The sequence below is a fragment of the Polyergus mexicanus genome, unplaced genomic scaffold (assembly GCF_030449975.1).
Source record: "Polyergus mexicanus isolate NDT 795.1 unplaced genomic scaffold, iyPolMexi1.0 SCAF_12, whole genome shotgun sequence".
In the NCBI taxonomy this organism is placed as follows: domain Eukaryota; kingdom Metazoa; phylum Arthropoda; class Insecta; order Hymenoptera; family Formicidae; genus Polyergus; species Polyergus mexicanus.
The window spans coordinates 2,916,435-2,933,191 of NW_027223332.1; the positions used below are offsets into that span (position 1 = coordinate 2,916,435).

At 32.6% G+C, this 16,757-nt stretch overlaps 2 protein-coding genes across 3 annotated transcripts; one reads left to right on the plus strand and one right to left on the minus strand.

Annotated features, from left to right (window-relative positions):
- The first annotated feature begins 231 nt into the window (after positions 1–231).
- Tral (trailer hitch) lies at positions 232–10,086 on the plus strand. 2 transcript variants are annotated; one of them, XM_070304853.1, is made up of 7 exons: positions 232–460; positions 2,048–2,202; positions 2,322–2,622; positions 3,416–3,614; positions 3,896–4,189; positions 4,418–4,594; positions 4,889–10,086. In XM_070304853.1, the coding sequence occupies exons 1-7, from the start codon at positions 340–342 to the stop codon at positions 5,172–5,174; spliced, it is 1,533 nt and encodes a 510-aa protein (XP_070160954.1). In that variant the 5' UTR covers positions 232–339; the 3' UTR covers positions 5,175–10,086. The 2 variants fall into 2 exon arrangements, with proteins under 2 accessions (XP_070160954.1, XP_070160953.1); XM_070304852.1 differs by having other exon boundaries at positions 253–460; positions 2,322–2,517.
- LOC138938102 (15-hydroxyprostaglandin dehydrogenase [NAD(+)]) lies at positions 8,565–12,049 on the minus strand. The gene is made up of 7 exons (XM_070304854.1): positions 11,915–12,049; positions 10,926–11,089; positions 10,353–10,479; positions 10,131–10,237; positions 9,630–9,803; positions 9,268–9,422; positions 8,565–8,938 (listed from the first exon to the last, which is right to left on the minus strand). Exons 1-7 carry the CDS (start codon positions 11,928–11,930, stop codon positions 8,707–8,709), a joined length of 975 nt encoding a protein of 324 aa, XP_070160955.1. The 5' UTR covers positions 11,931–12,049; the 3' UTR covers positions 8,565–8,706.
- Positions 12,050–16,757: the final 4,708 nt, after the last annotated feature.

Below are 16,757 nucleotides of genomic sequence, written 5' to 3' on the forward strand. Positions count from 1 at the left end.
CGCTCGATGCTGTCATGTAAAGGCACCTTAACGCTGCCATGTAAAGGCACTTTAAGAACTACAAGCCTGAAAACTTTTAATCGACCAATTGAGGCGAAGATTTCTTCGCTCTGATTGGTCCCGATTGATATTGGCGTAAAATCGCCGTTTGAAGATTCTCTCGAATGTCAACGGCCGGCTTGGGGTGGGAGGGAACTGCGTCGCGCATGCGCCGCGCGCTGTTGGCGCTCTTCGGGTAGTCCGCCGTCGATTCTTGCTGTCAGCTGGGAGTTCTCGTCAGATGGTGTCGTGAATCCCGTTAAATCACATCGATCAGTGCGCGACGGAGATAGAGCCAAGATGAGCGGTGGTATGCCAGAGCTGGGCTCGAAGATCAGCTTGATCTCGAAGGCAGATATTCGCTATGAGGGCCGACTGTTCACCGTCGATCCGCAGGAGTGCACGATCGCCCTGGCTAACGGTGAGTAGCATCGACAAGAATCCAAGATGGAGTCCCGGCCGCGCCGCATCCACCATGCACGATCCCCGCCGACCAACGCCATCGAGAGATTAATATCCTCGATTCGTTTCTCGTTTTACATAAGAGAGCCACGCGACCGATATAATTTCATCGATTTTAATTATACACATTATATCGTGTAATTAACTTCCGTACAATTTGTCTCATGTTTTCGCGGATAAACACAGAGGTCACATCTTCTCGTGACTCCCGCCTCTGAACTCTGCCAGATCGCGAGCCGGTTTCGATCTTTGCCGAAGAGAACTTTCGTCGAAACCGCCGTGAAGCGTGTTGATTAACAGTGACAATACTCGTTCATCTCGCCCTATCGATATTTACGATTCCTTTGTCGTACGTCATGTCATCGACTTTTGCGAACAAAAGGGCTCGATTCGCGAAGCGTTGCCGGTACTCGGCGATTTATCCGGCAGACATATCACGCCACAAAACAATCGGGGTCACGGTGACCCGATCCCTTCACGTAACGGACGTTTGCTGGAGGACACGCTGTTTCGATTCTCGAAAGTTTCCCTCGTCATGCATAGCCCTTTCGTTAAATCTATCCTTCGGCCTCGTAAGCATCGTAATTTAATCTGCATATTCGGCAATCTGCAAACTTCACAAGTATCGAATAATCATCGAGATGACCGTTAAAGATCAATTTGCAATATATATATATATCACGGTTATAATTAACTCGGCAATCGCCGAAAACCATTTTAAATCTGTTGCAATTTTTATATCGCGATGGTTAGTATTAAGTTATTCAGATAGATAATTTTTAATTATCTATCTAACTTGCTGTGTTATTTAATTTATTATCTGATAGATAGTAAGTTTAGCAAATTTAAAAATTTAACATAGCAAACTTTTTGGATACAATTTTTTTATGTTGCTTTAATATTATTTTTAAATAGTTTATCTATTAGTATGTTATTGATCCTGATATAAATTTGAATTTGGTATGTGTAACGCTTATATATATATATACAGAATGTTTGTCTCTTTCTTCAGAATGTTTATATGCCCTTGATCCTCTTGTCCCATTAAATCCATGTACATAACAAATGACTTTGGAGTATCTTGAATCTAAGGAACAAATATTATTCTTTGGAATCTATTATATTGAATTTATATATATATATATATATATATATATATATATATATATATATATATGTATATTGATTTCTGTATGTTATATGAGTTATATAAAGAAGAACATAAAATTTCTCTCTTTTGTCAATGCTACTTTATGTTAAATAAAATAAGTATTAAACAAAGATTGTACAATAAATTTATAACAATATAAGTAATAATGCTATTAGTATGATATAATTTCTAGGTATTGGATACATTCTGTTATTTTAAATTTGTAAATATTATGTTTTAAATGAAAAAGCCCTATTTTAATTACTTTAAAATAACTTAGAGATATATCTCTATGTAATATATAACCCATTCAATATTAATATGAAACAAGAAATTGTAGCAATGTTTTTTTCAATCAAAGCAAAAACTTGAAATGAATTACTAATTGCCTTTTAGTGCGCTCCTTTGGTACTGAGGATCGAGAAACTCAACTTCCTGTGGCACCACAAAATCAAGTGTACGAGTACATCCTATTTCGTGGATCTGACATCAAAGACATTCGAGTTGTCAATAATGTTAGTTCTATTCCCAATGATCCAGCTATTGTGCAGGTAATTATTTTATCAAATTTTCATGTTTTTCACTTAGAAACTCTTAAATTTGACCCAAACACAATACTAAAAAAAGTGAAATTAATTATATTATACACATTAATGTATTTTGTTTGTAGATGACAGTGCAGCCATCTATAGGTCAACAATCATATCAACCGCAGCCAAGTTATGGTCATCCGATGATGGGCCAGATGGGCCCAATGGGTGGCCAATATGGAGCCCCCTATGGCATGGGTATGGGAGCTATGGGTCCGGTAATGGGAATGCAGACTGCAGCTAGAGATCCTCGCGGAACAATTAATAAACAGCAAAGTGAGTTGAGCTTGGGCTCTGCTGAACCCAATGCCATCTCTATCCCAAACTCACTGCCAACGGCCAATATCGACCCATTACCAAAAGATCAATCTCTGGAAGATGGTAAACTGTTTTTGCTATGAAATACCCCTTGCCTTACTGGCATGCTTCTTGCTGCTCCTGCTTTGGTAATGCTTGTAAAATTTTTTTCTATTAAACTTTGTTCTATCAAAAACTGGCATAAAATATATGGGAATATACATGATAGTATTTTAACAGCATCTTTTTATACCTATGATTAACTTTATAACAATGAAATTAAATTATCTATTCTATTGATAAAAGCTCTTACACGCTATTATTTCTAATATTCTGCAAGCTTCATACTTTTTGCACCCATCTATTCTTTATACATACATTTCACATTGTTAATTAATACACAAAGTAAATATTGCTTTGCACTTTTACGCATGATATAATTTCTGTATTTTAAAATCTCAATATTTTGATAAATTAAAAAAAATATTTTTCACATTGGCTATTCAAAGCGTGCATATTGTAATTCAATTCTTACATTTTCAAGATCAATGCATGAAATTTTTTGCATATGCATTTTTAAATTTTATTCCATTTGAGCTTATATCATAACCAAAAACAAAATAGCAAGAACAGTAACAATGAACAACAATAATTGTTAAAAAATCCTCGAGAGATCTCTTTTACATCATATATGTGAAACATTTATAGACTTATATATCTTTTTATTTAAAATTGGGAATGAAAGGTTTGTCTTTATTTTCGTATACTAAAGTTTTGTGTTGAATTAGGAATGCTTACATCTTTGAGATCTGCTATGATTGCTCTCTTACATTAGTAAAAATATACATTACTTGATACATTTATTTTAAAATGACAGGTGTATTGGATCTCATCAGTGGTGGTTCTCGTTCTACCACTCCTACTTCATCTCTACTCACAAGGAAAAGTCCAACTATGGATCAAGGTATTCAGGTAGGACATGAACAGCAATCGAAGCAGCAGAGTAATAACATTGCAAAAATGAATGACAAGTCTAATATCAGGACCGTCCAACCGCCTCGTCGAGACCACGATAGGTATTTTCGTAATTTTTACTTAAGAATTAATTGTTTTTGTGTGAAACGATAAAAGATTACTTTTAAGAGTAAGAGTTTTATTTGTTTAGAATTGATATTAGAAATATGATCACATTTATAACTTTTTATATTTTATCTTTATTGTTTAATGCTGGATTTTCTAATCACAAATTAGAAAACGATTTTATATATACACATATTTATTACTGTTATTTTTAATATTATTTGATAAACAGATTTAAAACCACAGAATTTTAATAGAAAATTTTTTGTATGTGTAGTCATGGAGGTGCTAAAGGTAATATGGGCATGTCTCAATATAACGATGCAAAGAGGGACATGATGAAGCACGATGGCCATAACCAAGGTCATGGCCAAGGTGGTCGGGGTAACCGCGGTCATCCCCAAGGTGGTTGGATGAATCGGGGCAACATGAGAGGTAGAGGAGGAGGTAGAGGACGCGGTAATTTTCGTACGATTCAAGCAGGCAACGCTGGTGCCAAGCCTAAGAATACACTCAAATTTGACAATGATTATGATTTCGAGCAAGCCAACACTGAATTCGAAGAGTTGAGGTAAGACTAAAAATGCTCATTGATGATGTTGATTTCGCATGGTTACGTGCCGGATTCATTTCAAGTAATCATTGAAATGACCAATGTGGATACCATGCAAAAGTAAATCAATGCGAATTTAAAGCAATCGTACATAATATATGAATTGCTTACGCTTCGCATTAACAATGTATTATAAAATTACTTTTAATGATATAATAAAATATATCGTTTTTTTATATATTTCAGATCGCAATTGGCAAAGACGAAGATCGATGGCACTGACAATGAGAAAAAAGACGACAGTGGGAATGAAACAGGCGCGGGTGAAGGTGAACCTGAGGAAGAACCAGAGATTGTTCACTATGATAAATCGAAATCATTCTTTGATAATATTAGTTGTGAAGCTGTCGAAAGGAGTAAAGGGTATGTTGTTAAGAATGTCCAGTGGATGTAATTACTGTACAATCGAAAACAAATTAATACAACAGCATATTAACACACGCGTATACTTGTTTAAAGATTTATAAAAATAGATTGTAAAAAATTTGTTAAGAGTATTTGAATCCAAGTATCCCTAAGTTTATTTTAATCCAAATTTAATTTTCTCAACTTCAAAATTAATTCTTTTATAAAACGAAACGACTGTTGTACATTGGATTTTTTAAATTATTTCTTCACTAATAATTTTATGAAATATTTTACATGAATTCTTTTTAGGCGATTCCAACGCACGGATTGGAGAACGGAACGAAAGCTGAATTCGGAAACGTTTGGCGTAGCTTCCACGAGACGCGGAGGATTCCGCGGCCGTGGTTATTTCACTCGCGGAATGGGAAACATGTACAGAGGCAGCGGTGGTGGCAACCCCGGTTTCCGAGGTGGCTATCGAGGTAGCAGGGGCGGTAATCGAAAGCCTCCTAACCAACTACAGAATAATACGGTGAGTCAAAATCGCGCGACCAACGAACAGTCTGCCTCTCAATCGCAGACGAACGTTATTTAAATATAAAGGAAGAATGTAATTTGTCACCGGTACGGCGTAAAAGAGTATAAGTAATATGCCGCGGAGTATGAGCGATGCGCTGCTATATATAAGTATTGAACTATAGATTAAGATTTTTACGATATGTGGTCTACCGTTACGGACTGATTTGGATTAGAATTTGGCAATCGAATAACAGAAAATACACGCGGCCGGCGTAATTGTAGATTATATTGTATAAGGAAGCGCGCTTTTTTTTTTCTTGCAAGCGCCGAACCGGTGGTTACGTGTGGAGTTAGATGACAAGAATCGCACATATGGACGTTTCTGGCGCATATGACTCTTTGCATCGATATTTTGCGACGAGATCGAAGAAGGTACTTTTAGAGACAAATTTTCTTATCGCTTAGTCGACAATGATCACGATGAGTTGGCGTCAAGAAAAAAAAAATACATTTTCGTCAGGGAAGTAAAGTCAATTACAACTAGGATGTTGTTCCTTACCCTTCTTTTTTACATTGATACTTATTTGTGGATTCAAATGTAAGAGCATTTAAGGAAGGAAATTATATGGGAAGGGAAATAGTCATAAGTTTTATTTAATTAGAAGTATGTGTGTATTGATAAAATTCTTAATCTGAAGCTACACTTTAAACAAATTAGTTTGTAGCTAAGAAAAATTGTACAATTCGATCGTGATCATTCTTCAGTCCGGTTTTCTCAAGACTTGACTATAAATAATTATGGAATGGCTTTATGATGATGGTGACTTGATGATATTAGTCGTTATGGAATAGCTGGTTTGTATCCGTATATCGGAAGTGGATGGTAACAGACATGCATAAAAGTACTTTCTCATCAAAGTATGTAAAAATCGATTGTATCTAATTGCATTTGTCGAGAATAGAAATACTGTGAAATATATAGTACAAGGCAAATTTGGCGAAAAAAGATATCCTTTTATTTTGTTTTGTTTTTTCTTTTTTTTCTTTTGAGCATACGCAGACAGAATTCTTCAAATGCTTAACATGGAATTCATGTAAACATATAATTTTATTAAGATAGATGAATATATAATAAGTGGGAAAATGAGAGAAAATCAGTTTATATATAATTTTTGTATTATTAAATTGGAAGCTTGCGGTCTGTTTATTCTTTCTTTGTAAGATCTGCGTCTAGAATTATGAAAGTTGTAAGCGTCAGTCGTATTGTTGTAAGTAGCTAAGTTCTAAATCATGTTACATTATTGTCATAGTGTCCTAAACTAAGGATTCCTCGATTGCTTTCGAATATATTGAGTATTTTCATTAAATGGAACTCTAAACCTACATTATATATAATCAACGATAAATTATATTAAATTTATAATTTATAATGCCTATTAAAATCAATGTTTCTCAAAGGTGCACACATTATTTATACTTATATCTTAAATTAATATTATATTTTGCCAATTATATACGTGTATCTCTTTTTTTCTCTCGTATTCTGATAATATACATATTTAAGAAGAATTGGATCACTTATATTCAATATACATATATGTGGAGGAAAAACAACGTATTTAAATAATTATTTATGTTAAATAATGATCATACATGTATATTCAAGTAAAATCATAATTGATTTACTTTTTATACATTATTCAAGCATTCTAGTCTTGAAACAAGAACAATTTTCGGTATACATAAACGATGAACTGGATTTGTATGCGTTAAGTGTAAAAATGAGTCGTGGCAAAGATTGCATAAAGATAATTTTTGTAATTGTAATTAGATTGTAGTTGACTATTCACGCTTTCGAAGAATCCTTTTCGACACACGACGATACTACGCGTAGAATTGTGTTAAATGGCGATACAAGTAAGACTAAAAGCATGATAATGTCCTTAAAAATATAAGACGTGGAAGAAACAGAATAAGAATATTATTTGCGACTATTATTTTTCTATGGCTCATATGGAGTCCAACTCATACAGATATTATATAAATACATACATAATCATACACCCACATACACACATAACTTGAAATTGATATAACTGATAAGCAAATCTCCAATAAGCTATCAGAGGAAACGCAGAGTAAAATAAAACGAATCATAGGAAATATAAAACGAAATACGCGAATAGAAAATACAGTGGTGAGAAAATTTAACTTTTAAGTTTCATGCCTCGTGCATATGAAAGAAATAAAATATAATATACGCGAGAATGAATTTTTGTTTTGTACAGCGGATATATTGTGATTCCCGATGCTGAATAATATTGAAATGATGAAATAACACGTCGTCGTGTCATTTCCAATCTCCTACGCACTTTTTTCCATAATACTTGAATGTAAAATAAAACAATTTCTTGTTTCCTCACGAAATTGTAATGTCGAGAAAATATTACTGTAAATTATTCATGCAGATCCTTCTCTTGTGCTTCCTCTTCGATGAATGCAAACGTGAGAATTTCACGAATTTGGATTAAATTTAAATGAGCGATTTGGGATGTAACAGATAAGTGTTGTGCAGTTTCCAAAAAAGAGATGTACTTGGATGTAAATAGAATTATGTAACGTCTTTAATATATAGGACCCTAATGTATGTTAAATACAAGGCTATCGTGTGCTTGATGCTACTGAAATGCGCTGCGTATTATACACGATGTGATTAGAATGTGTGTAAAAAATTGCGTCTTCCACGCGCTACATCAATTTTTTTTTTCTTTTTTTAAATCCTTGATAAGCGAATACTAACTACAGTGATTTATTATCGTTCTTCCGTAGATTAACAGGTCACGTTAGTTTATCGTGATTCGAACATACCGGGGGCAATTATGTCTTTCTATTTCTGTCCTATGTTTTGTTTTTAAATGGTGAATTTAAATCGCTCGAAAGTGATTGTCGCATAAGGGAATTGTACTAACGTGCATATGGAAACTATCAAATTTTTAGCATCACCGTAACCGAAATTTTCATATCATTCTCTCTATTTATAATGAATTTGGGAGTTTACGGCGAGAGTTAAGGAATCAAGGAATTAAGTGTAAAAATGTTGATGTAAATCTATGAAATTTGCATAAGATTTTAAGTTCTCATTTCTATATATCGATACATCATTTTTTTAAATCATTTATTATAAATTTTTTATTACAAAAATATCTACATACAATCGAAAGTTTCGATTAAAATAATAAATTCAGATACGTATGCAATATGTTAGAAAATTATGAAGTACTTATGATATATGGACCAGCATACGAGTTCAGCCAGATGGCAGAAAATGTGCGTAGAACTTGTTAATAGAAAAAATAATCTACGAAGGATATGTGATATAATCGCGAAAGAACAGATTTTTTGCGGAATATCACGATTCTTCGCGTTAAAACTGCGTTTCGTCCCTTTCACGCTTTCGGTTATATACGTAAAATGTCTTTATACGAAGTCTCTTCGATTGACAACGCATCTGCCACGTAGACGTTGGGCGAAAAGATTTTCAGCGAGATTTTCACTGAGTAGAGCGAGAGAGATTACGGTCGAACCCTTGTTTAATTATCAGCGTGCGTTCAGGCGCAGCTCATTAGGCCTGTTCTACTGTTGTCGCAGACTTCCCTTATCGTGCGACCTTTCACGACCTTAATGTCGACGTGTGAAAAGTTATTCTTGTAATAACGGCGTAGTGTTTGCGGATTCGGCACGTAAATCTCGTAAGGCGCTCTGCCGTTCTCGATGACCCAAATACTGCCGGATTCGCCGATTCTCAATATCGTCATTAGACCCTGCGCGACTACATAAGGTCTGTAAAAATAACACGATTAAATAGCAAAACATCGAGAAATTTATCTCCCGAGTTAGTGATTACACGTAACCACCGAAGGAGAAAAATGTAACGTTTCACTACAGGATCGGATTTACAAGCTAAACGCGAGTTGTATTTTAAAAAGCTACAGCTTCACATTATGCGAGGAATCTCAGGTCTCGGAAATCGCGGGAGCTTAGAGAAGAATACTTGTAAATAATTTATTTGCGATTAAAATAATTACGCAGCGAATATAAATCCGGTATTCTTATCTGGCTGATTCATCTATCATGTTGATTGTAAAGACAATGGCAATGGTACGACTTACGTCTGTATCGAGAATTGTTCAAGATTTTTGACGAAATCCGCCTTCATGACTCTGGAGAGTAGTTTGTTGGGGCTATCTACTGTCAGGGCGGTTTCCGTCAGTCCTGGACACAAAGTTATCACGGTAACACCAGTCTTCTCGTAATAACAAGGATCCTGTCAAGAGGCATAACGGAAAATTCGTGAATGATGAAAATTGAAGACTTCGATATTTCTTATAATTTAAAAGAACATTCTAACATATGGTAGCATAAATTTGTCAGAGAGAAATTTTATACAAATAACCATTTACAATTTACATAGTACTTGCTTAAATAATCGAAACACTTATAACCGTGTTTAATTATTTATATATATAATTACCGAAAGAGATTCCGATAAACCAATAACGGCGTGTTTGGTGGCTATATAAACCGGAAGCTGAGCCGTGTTTCGAATATCCGTGTGTTGGCTCACATTCACCAAGACACCACCGTGACCACCCGTGTCTCTACTCATGTATTTCATAGCTAACATCGCAGTGCTGATCATGCCACCCTATAATGAGACCAATATATTATTATATTAGGATTTAAATTTATATTAAGACATTCTTCGATTTTTATTATTATTCTTATTAATAACGTTTACTTTCTAATTTTTTTTTTTTTATATTTGCTTATGCGCAATGTGCTTACAAAATCATTTCACAGCAACAATCTCGAAGAGCTGATTGAAATATGTAAAAATATAAGGTATTCAAGGTCTTAGAAAAATATCGTAAGAGCACACAGGGTAAGGAAATGATAAAATTAAAAAATTATCATTAATGACATTAATAAATTACTAATAAATCAATAGATTGTTATTAATTTTCATACTTACAATATTCACCGCGATTTCCTTTTCCCATCTTCGTTCGTCCAAAACTCCGGCGTTGTTTATCACGATGTCAATGCTTTCCAACAACAAAGATGCTTCTTCGAAAGCGTCTACAAATTGATATGGTAAACCCAAAATAAGATAATGATACTCGATGGGAGGTTGAGCGATTATAATGTTGAATAAACATCTGTATGTGATTTTGGAATATTGCTTCATACTTACCAATCATTTGCTTATGATTAGATACGTCGGCGTGTATAAAATACACTTTTTTTTCGCCGCAAGATTTTTCGATACCGAGTGCAATACGTTTGCCGGCTTCAATATCGATGTCCAATATAATTATTTTCTGTAACAAATACGAGTAAAAAATTATAACACCGTCGTTGATATCGATACTTTATTATATATATATATATATATATATAGAAAAGAGAGAGAGAGAGAGAGAACCTTTCTCGCAATGTCATTTTATAGATTTATAAGTAGAAGAAAAGGAATATATTTTATATTTATCGTTAAATGTGATAAAAGATCATTTTTTATAATTTATACAGAATAATATTAATTGTTCTAATTTATAAATAGATATACATATTTATAACGAAAAGTTTAAATCTTATTTAAATAACAGATTATATATATGAGAGAGATTTCACATATATATATATATATATTATAAATTTTTTCATAGAATTATTTATATATGAAACTATTTTTGCATGTATATTTATAGGCACAATTTTATTTACTTTTTATGTAATTTATAGTTATTATTTTAATCGTTAAGCTTACATTTGCTCCGTGCTTTAAAAAATGATTGAGAAAAGCGTGACCCAATCCTGCTGCACCGCCAGTTATTAGAATATTTTTTCCAGAAACGATGCAATTAATTGCTTCTATTTCCTTTGCCCTTTCGGATGCTGATGAACGTCGGCGGAACGATCTCGGATTTGATTCTGTAATATAAAATTTGCTGAATAAACGGAGAAGAAAATTCATTTTACATTGAAAAAATCATAACATATTATGATGATATTGATTTATGTTTAAAATTATATTGCATTTATGTTTATTATTATTTATATGAAATTAAATGTGGAATTTATTAAAAAAAGAGAAAGTACGAAAAATTAAATTCACACTTTTTAGCAATGATTTATTTATTATTTGATGTATATTGAATAATTATCCATTGATTTATATGTCCACATTGCATATTTTGTGGAAAAAAAAAAACGGAATATTTAATTGAATCTTGTCAATTCGAATTCTTATCGCAAGAATTAATCAAATCTATATGTTATTTTTTTCTAAGATTTGAGATATTTATTAAATGCAATAACTTTTTATATTTTCATTCATTTATAAATGTCATTTAATGAAATACTAGCAAATATATAGCAAAACATTTAACAAAATTTCCAAATGCGTCTTCAGCAGCTTTTTAATTTTTCTATGATTTTGAAAAGGTCAATATCTGATTTTTTCATTGAAACTTTTTAATAAACTTTTTTCACGCGTGCTAAAAATTTATTGCGTTTTAGCTTTTCAGAAGAACACTCTGTTGAAAACAGATCTCTTGTATTGCATTTTTTCAATAAGTGTCACATAATTTTTGTGCGACTTTACAATACATCACGAATATCTAAAAAATTTCACTGAATTCAACAAACCATTTTTTATATTGCACATTTTTTTTTTCACATCGAGGCACTTTATCGAATCACAAAGTGACCTCGGAATATGACAGATACGCGTTACATAAAAAAAATCGAACCTACCCATTTCCCTTTCCATTTCAATTTGCCTTTTAAACGAAACTGTTATGAATATTTTGAAGATAGGCACAGCCAACTTTCGGAGAACTTGGTTTGAAGTAAAGTTGAAGCGAGAGGAATCCGAGAGTCCGTGCTAATACGTACGTTTTGACTGAACTTCGAAACGGTCCTTCAAGTATTTATATACAGTAAGCAGCGATGTGTGGAATTCCACGATACCGCGACTTCATCGCGAGTTTCGTCGTGGCGGGGATGTACAGATGGACTTTGGATTAACGCATTGATCGAACGATTACGATCCCTCAAAAAGAAAGTTCTTTTATTATCCCGTAAAAAAGGTCTACATCTTCAATAGTCTCAGAAACTTAAGAATTGACTATCTCTCACTTTGCGTTAGATTGATATATTTATTCAACAAAAGTGTTTCAATGTACATTAAAATGATCGATTATAAAAAGTGTTATTAGATTCATAACCCATACAGCACAGAACATTGCAGCAACATTGCAACAATATTGCAACATTGTAGCAACATTGCGGCAATGTTGCAATGTTGCTGCAATATTGCTGCAATGTTCTGTGCTGTATAGGAATTAGATTAATAGATGATTATAAGATGAAATAAGAAAAAGATATGATAGTCATTTACCGTGAATAATTTATTAGCAAACTCATGTAATTTTTTTATATTCTTGTGCAATTGTAAATTTCAAGTCTAGAGTAAAATAGATCTCAAGATATTAATTTCGGCAAGTTTAATAATAAGAAACAAGCTGAATTGTGCAAATTAAAAATTTGCACATTGCTTCCTCATCATTTTGTCTCACAAAGCTTAAACTCCTTTAAGCATGCGAATTTTTCAATTTTCCCTTCCTCATAGAGGAAGCTTCGTGAGCGAAATAAAAAGATAAAGAAACAATATGCTATTTTCTAATTTACACACTTTTTTATTTTTATACATATATTTGTTATAGATTATACCTAGATAGATTTACCTTATAGATTATACGTTTTCAGAAATATAAAAACTTATTTAAGAAACACTTAATTAACTTTATTATAAGAAACATTGATAAAGAGTTTAAAAGAATGGAGCTGACATTTCTCAAAAAGTTCAAAATTTTATAAAAAATGAATTTCCTTTCATCAATACTAAAGCAAATTCAGTAGCAACCATCCTTTGATAATATTTTATCCGTGTAAAAAAAATTTAATCTATCTCAAAATTCGCAAAAGTTACAACGTGTACAGACATTTATCAAAAAATTAAAAATTTTATAAAAAATGAATCTTTTCATCGATTCTCACCAAATTCAATACCAACTATCCTTTAATGATACTCCATCTATCCATCTAAAAAAAATGTAGCCCGATATGTCAAAAATTGCGAAAGTTAGAGATTGTACAATATATTGCGTACACACATACATACATGCATATATACATATATGCATAGATATTCGTTAGGAATGTGATTTTTCGATGTTTTGGGACATTCTGACAGGGTTGGGAAAGTTACTTTATAAAAATAACTCGTTACCGTTACCGTTATTTTTTCTAAAAAGTAACTCGTTACCGTTACTCGTTACCAATTTTAAAAAGTAACTCGTTACCGTTACAGTTACTAAAAAGTAACGAGTCGTTACAATTTCCGTTACTTTTTTACAATACAAACTAATAAATTATTTTGCATAAGAAAAACTTTTAAAAAATTGTAAGCAAGATTTCATTCAAGGTTTATTACAAAATAAATGATTAAATTTTATCGAAATTCTTTATTAATTTTTAATAAAATTTGTTGCTCCATAGTATCATCATTTAAATGCCTTCTTTGTGGTGTTAATACAGAGCCACCGATGCTAAATATTCTTTCTACAGATGCATTGCTTGGTAGAGTTGTATTATATTTAATAAAAAGTTTTTTAAGTTTTGGATAGTCGTTTAACATTTCTATATTACAATTATTTGATTTTAAAAACCGTTGCAATTCTTCTTGTTCAGATTCATTTTGCACCGTTTTTTGCTCAAAAATGAAAAAATCATCGTGATCGTCAGATTTTCCAGCTTTTGGAGAATTTTCAGTTGATCGGATTCCCAATAAATCCTCCAAGTAATTTTCAGCACGTTTTCTTTTTTCTCCGGTTAACCAGTTTAACTTAAATTTTGGATGTAAACATGCTGCTATTATTAATTCTTTTGTTTCAAATATCGTAAGAAATCTAAAATCAAATATAGTAAATTAAGCGACATTGTTTGTTTTATTGAAATTAATACTTTTGAATCAATAGTTTAAAATAAAATAATATTTTTCAATTAAATCCTTATTTAAAATTAAATAACATATGTATTAATCAAATTAATAAGTTACCTTTTATTTAAACCTTGCTGAATAGCTTCAACTAATGAATGGCAATCTATAAGGTCAGATTTATTGAGATTTTCTAATTTTCGTTGCAAGGTACTTAGAACTGGTAGTAAATGAGAGCTCTGCTTTTCCGAAAAGATAAAGCTCTCATTGGATATCGCGCGTCGCGTCATCGCACTGGTCTGCAAGAGCCATAAGTTGATCAATCACATTCAAGCATTTTTACAACATAATAAGAATGCTAATTGGTCGATTTGCTTACGGCTTTACGGTTAAGATAAAAATTTTATCACGCACAATAGCAAGAATAATATCTTAAATAAATCAAAAAATTTGAAAAAAGTAACGATAAAAGTAACTGTTAAATTCGTTACTCGTTACCGAAAAATGTAACGAAGTTACTTTTTCCGTTACAAATAAAATTTGTAACGCCATTACCGTTACAGTTACCGAAAAAAAGTAACTGTAACGGTAACGGCGTTACAAGTAACGCGTTACTTCCCAACCCTGCATTCTGAACACATTGACGTCAAAAACACGAAAAAGAACTTCGTCGCGAGAACAAAGCTTCCTCTATAAGAAAGCAAAAACAGCAATTTTATGCAATGAACAATTTGTTTTTTTTTCTTTTTGTTATTTTCAATACTTTTTATGATTTTTTAATCATCAACATTCGACATTAATCGTAATTCTACGCCTTTTTATTGTCTCTTGCTTATCTTCCCTTTCGCTAGACTAACCAGATACGTCTCTCGTCGTTCTCTTCTCGCGTTCTCAATAGCGCTTTCTCTAATTAACCCCTTCTGCGTAGACTAATTAATCGCCTCGCAACTCGGCAACTCGACAACTTTCCGATACTGGGCATACCGGACATAAATCGAGAAACATCATTTAAAACAGTTGCACTTTTTCTTTTACTCGAGGATAATAATGACATAGTTACTATTGTATATCGCAGCAGGTCGTGATCCAAGCAATGCGTCGCATTAAGGTGGGTATACACTTAGCGAACGAACAGCGAATGCAAACGTTCGTTATTATCATTCAGCAGATATATACGGCAAAACGAATGCGAACAGAACGTTCGATTCACATTCGGCTCGATTCCCTCATGAAGCGGTACATCAAAGAAAAACGTTCAAAACGTTTCGCATTCGCTGTTCGTTCGGTGTTTGTTCGCTAAGTGTATACCCACCTTTAGATGATTGCGTTCCCTGCGCACAATTATGCGTTCGCGCACTATTAGCAGGATATTTTACATATATGTATAAAAGAACGTATAGTTTTTGCAATCAAAACGCCATAAAATTTAATCCATAAGATCTCTAATCGCTAATTGATCTTTAAATCGCTTAAATACTACACAATATTCATGTATATTCTTAGCATTATAGACGAGATATTCTAGAAAAGATTATTAAATATTTATAAAGTAACATAGTGAATGATGTCAACATAAAACATATGTTGGAAATGCGGTTAATTGTTTGAGCAGCAAGCAAAATTCAAATTTATTAGAACGCATCTTTTTTTCAGTTTTTTTTTTTTTACGAAATATTTAATTTGCATTATTTGATCTCACCCCGGTGAGCTGTTCCATTAATAAGAATTCACGACAGCTACGGGACGCAGAGAACTGTCTGGTGAATCATACATTATTATATTCACAGCACGAGATGCAATGAGAAGAAATATTTTTGTTTTTAGCATGAGCGGATGAAATAGCTCTCAGACGATGTTTGTCTTTATGATATTTTTAAAAATTAATTCTTGTTTAATGCATTAGCAGTTCTACATTCATTTCAACTGCATCTTTGGCAGAATTGCTAGTATATCTTCTCTCTTTCTCCAAATAAGTTTAAATATGCGTAAATTACATTTCAAATAAAAAATAGGAAAAAATGCGATTTAAAGCAGATTTTAGACAATCTACATTGCACTCGATATCTTTATAGATTGATAAAACAAGAGCTTAAATGGCATATTTTATGAAAAAGTCAAATGGCGTATGACGTTTGACGTAAACAGCTACTCATGCTATTCATATAATGGCGACACATATATAACTTTAAAGATGAAATTATCGGTTCCGGGTATTTAATATATGATGATCATGTGATAATGTTTGCTCGACGAATCCGAACTGTGCTCGCATAATTATACTGCTGCAATGAACATAAGAAGAGAAATGCGCAATAAAAAATTATCGATCGCCTTATCATCGGCAGTCGACTCTAATCAAATGTGACTAAATAACCTTCCATGACCTTATCATTATATGGTAGTCTTTTTACATTCTCGAGTTCGGGAATAGAGATAACGTGAAAATTCAGAAAAATCGATGAAGTATTTAGTTTAGATAATTGTTGCAATAGAAGTGAGTTTACGTCTAATTTTTTTTTAATTATTACACAATTATATTATATCTTTATTTATTTGTATTAAATCCTTATATTAATATATACAAGACATTTGCTAAGG

What these genes read in the sequence shown, in the direction of transcription:
- Tral (XM_070304853.1), top strand. Translation starts at nt 340, where the DNA reads ATGAGCGGTGGTATGCCAGAGCTGGGCTCGAAGATCAGCTTGATCTCG. An exon ending in CACGATCGCCCTGGCTAACG is followed by an intron (nt 461 to 2,047) that starts GTGAGTAGCATC and finishes ATTGCCTTTTAG; the next exon opens with TGCGCTCCTTTGGTACTGAG. An exon ending in ACTGAATTCGAAGAGTTGAG is followed by an intron (nt 4,190 to 4,417) that starts GTAAGACTAAAA and finishes TATATATTTCAG; the next exon opens with ATCGCAATTGGCAAAGACGA.
- LOC138938102 (XM_070304854.1), bottom strand. An exon ending in TTTTAAAGCACGGAGCAAAT is followed by an intron (nt 10,480 to 10,925) that starts GTAAGCTTAACG and finishes TATTTGTTACAG; the next exon opens with AAAATAATTATATTGGACAT. An exon ending in TAATCATAAGCAAATGATTG is followed by an intron (nt 10,238 to 10,352) that starts GTAAGTATGAAG and finishes ATCAATTTGTAG; the next exon opens with ACGCTTTCGAAGAAGCATCT.